General features: G+C 45.1%; 1 protein-coding gene across 1 annotated transcript; it reads right to left on the bottom strand.

Moving 5' to 3' along the window:
* Window positions 1–6: 6 nt before the first annotated feature.
* On the bottom strand, window positions 7–2086 carry PMAIP1 (phorbol-12-myristate-13-acetate-induced protein 1). Its single transcript, XM_025198482.1, has 2 exons — window positions 2028–2086; window positions 7–1690 (listed from the first exon to the last, which is right to left on the bottom strand). The coding sequence occupies exons 1-2, from the start codon at window positions 2071–2073 to the stop codon at window positions 1578–1580; spliced, it is 159 nt and encodes a 52-aa protein (XP_025054267.1). The 5' UTR covers window positions 2074–2086; the 3' UTR covers window positions 7–1577.
* Between the last annotated feature and the right edge of the window lie 6 nt (window positions 2087–2092).

Below are 2092 nucleotides of genomic sequence, written 5' to 3'. Positions count from 1 at the left end.
AGGGAAAGCAAGACAGTGAATTCTAGTTCCTTTTCTTCGTACTGCTCCCTTCAGCCAAAAGCAGACATTTTGACATCTCTGAATGTCAAATCCAGGCAGTCTCCAATATTTTGTGAATTATGAGCATTTTCCAAATATCCTATATGAATGTATTTTGGCTCATAACATTTAAACAGAATAGAAAAGTTACTTCCTAATTTCCAAAAGTGCAAAACAAAACATTCCACTGAGGTGATCGTAGTAAAGTTTTGGTTTTTTTTTCAGACAAGCACCTTAGTAATACATTCCCATGTCTGAGGAAAAAATGACAGCCCCTCCATCACTAAAGAAGAGAAATGAGGGTGCTAGTGAATAAAAGCTGAGTTTTTCCTTCTACTTTATCTTCAATCAAAGCTGCTTAGAAGCCCAAACCCGCTACTCTGTAACTCCTATATCATTATCATTTATTTGCATAGACAATTTCTCTTAGAGGTAGTTTTTTTCTTTGGGAAAAAAGTTATTTTCCAGAAAAAATTATTGTTTTGGTTTCAACTTTCTCTCCAATTTGAGAGTAAACATATATATTTTAAATAAATAATACAATCACAGCTTATTCTACTCAAGTATCCCTCCTGTGAAGGAATCCTTCCACCAAACACAAACATACATCCATAATCTCATTTTTGCTAATACACACTTAAACATTCACTTTCTTATTCAGTGATACACTAAATATAAGGTGCCTATTTACTGTCTGAGCAAAGCATGTCATTGTGCTCTGAAGCATGTACTGTCTTGGACCTATTTTAATGCATTCTTTATAAAATGAGTTAAACAGCGCTCTTCTGCACGGCCAGGCAAAAAAATCATGCTGTTAAAATTCACAGAACACTCATTCCATAGCCGTGGGGACGTACCTCGAACATGCACACCAACCATACAGCAGACTATGATAACAGCAACAATAATAATAACAGAATTACAAATTTAGTCATTCAAGCAATGTATTATAACAAGTAACAATTCAGTGCGAACGTACACAATAGTCAGCCAAAAAAAAAAAAAGAAACAGTCCCAACACCAGATTTGTGCACAATATATTTTACTTGTTAGAAAATGAGTAGAGTCAAGAGCCGAGGAACTAGTTCTTCACTGTACAGCCCAGTCTGATGAATGGAAATTGCTGGCATCCTGCTTCTTGCTTGAGGTGACACAAGCTCAGCAACAGACCATGGCTGCAGGATACAGCGTAGACAGCAGCAACACAAGAAATCAGGAAACACTGATGAAAACACGAGCGTGTCTTGGCCATTTCCAGGCACTGCTCGCTTCGGTAACGGCAATATGCGTAATATGCAATACGGCAATAAACCGTAATATGCGATTTTTTTTTTTTCCTTTCCCCCCATGTTGGCCACTGCTTCTGCCGAGCTCTCCGGAGAAGTCAGCGGCCTTTCCGCAGGCAGCAACAAACAATACACGGAGCTTAATCTCCTTGGTCTCATTGAAGTTTCTTCTTCCAGCTTTCTAAAGACGAATTCTTCCAAATCTTTGGGTTTCTTCCTGCTGCTTCTCCTTGCCATCATCCTGGGCAGCTTTCACGTTCCAGGGCGGAAAAGTTTTGCAATGAGACTCAAAATCTTCTGGTGCAGGTGGCACTGGTCTCCTATCCGGCGCAGCTGCAGCGCGCACTCTCTCACTGCTTCCCGCTCTGTAAAGCAGACAACCACATGCCATGAGCGACTCCCTTGCACGCCCTCGTGCCAGTGCCCCTCACCCTTTTTAGACCCAAAGCACCCCTCCCTCGGGGGCACAAGCCACCCTCAGAAAACACCGGCTTAGTTTCCCCTCGGGTTTTTGACTAGAGGAGAAGAACAAGAGCCCCCCCGCAAGGCCAGAGCCGCTTTAACCCAGTGAAGCCCTGCCACCCCAGAGCGGTCCCTGCTGCACCAGGCGGCCTTAGCTGCCGTCCTGAAGCCCCGCGGCCTCGCCTCGCGTCGCCTCGCCCCGCCGCGCCGCGCGGTCCCCGGGTCCCGGGCGCTCGGTACCTGTGGACTGCGGCGCAGCCTTGCGGCAGGTGCGGCCGGGCATCATGGCTGGGCGCGGGGCCAGA

The sequence above is a fragment of the Alligator sinensis genome, unplaced genomic scaffold (genome assembly GCF_000455745.1).
Source record: "Alligator sinensis unplaced genomic scaffold, ASM45574v1 scaffold347_1, whole genome shotgun sequence".
Classification (NCBI taxonomy): Eukaryota; Metazoa; Chordata; order Crocodylia; family Alligatoridae; genus Alligator; species Alligator sinensis.
This window is presented reverse-complemented; position numbering and strand designations above follow the sequence as displayed.

What these genes read in the sequence shown, in the direction of transcription:
- PMAIP1 (XM_025198482.1), bottom strand. Translation starts at nt 2,073, where the DNA reads ATGATGCCCGGCCGCACCTGCCGCAAGGCTGCGCCGCAGTCCACAG. An exon ending in GGCTGCGCCGCAGTCCACAG is followed by an intron (nt 1,691 to 2,027) that starts GTACCGAGCGCC and finishes TCTGCTTTACAG; the next exon opens with AGCGGGAAGCAGTGAGAGAG.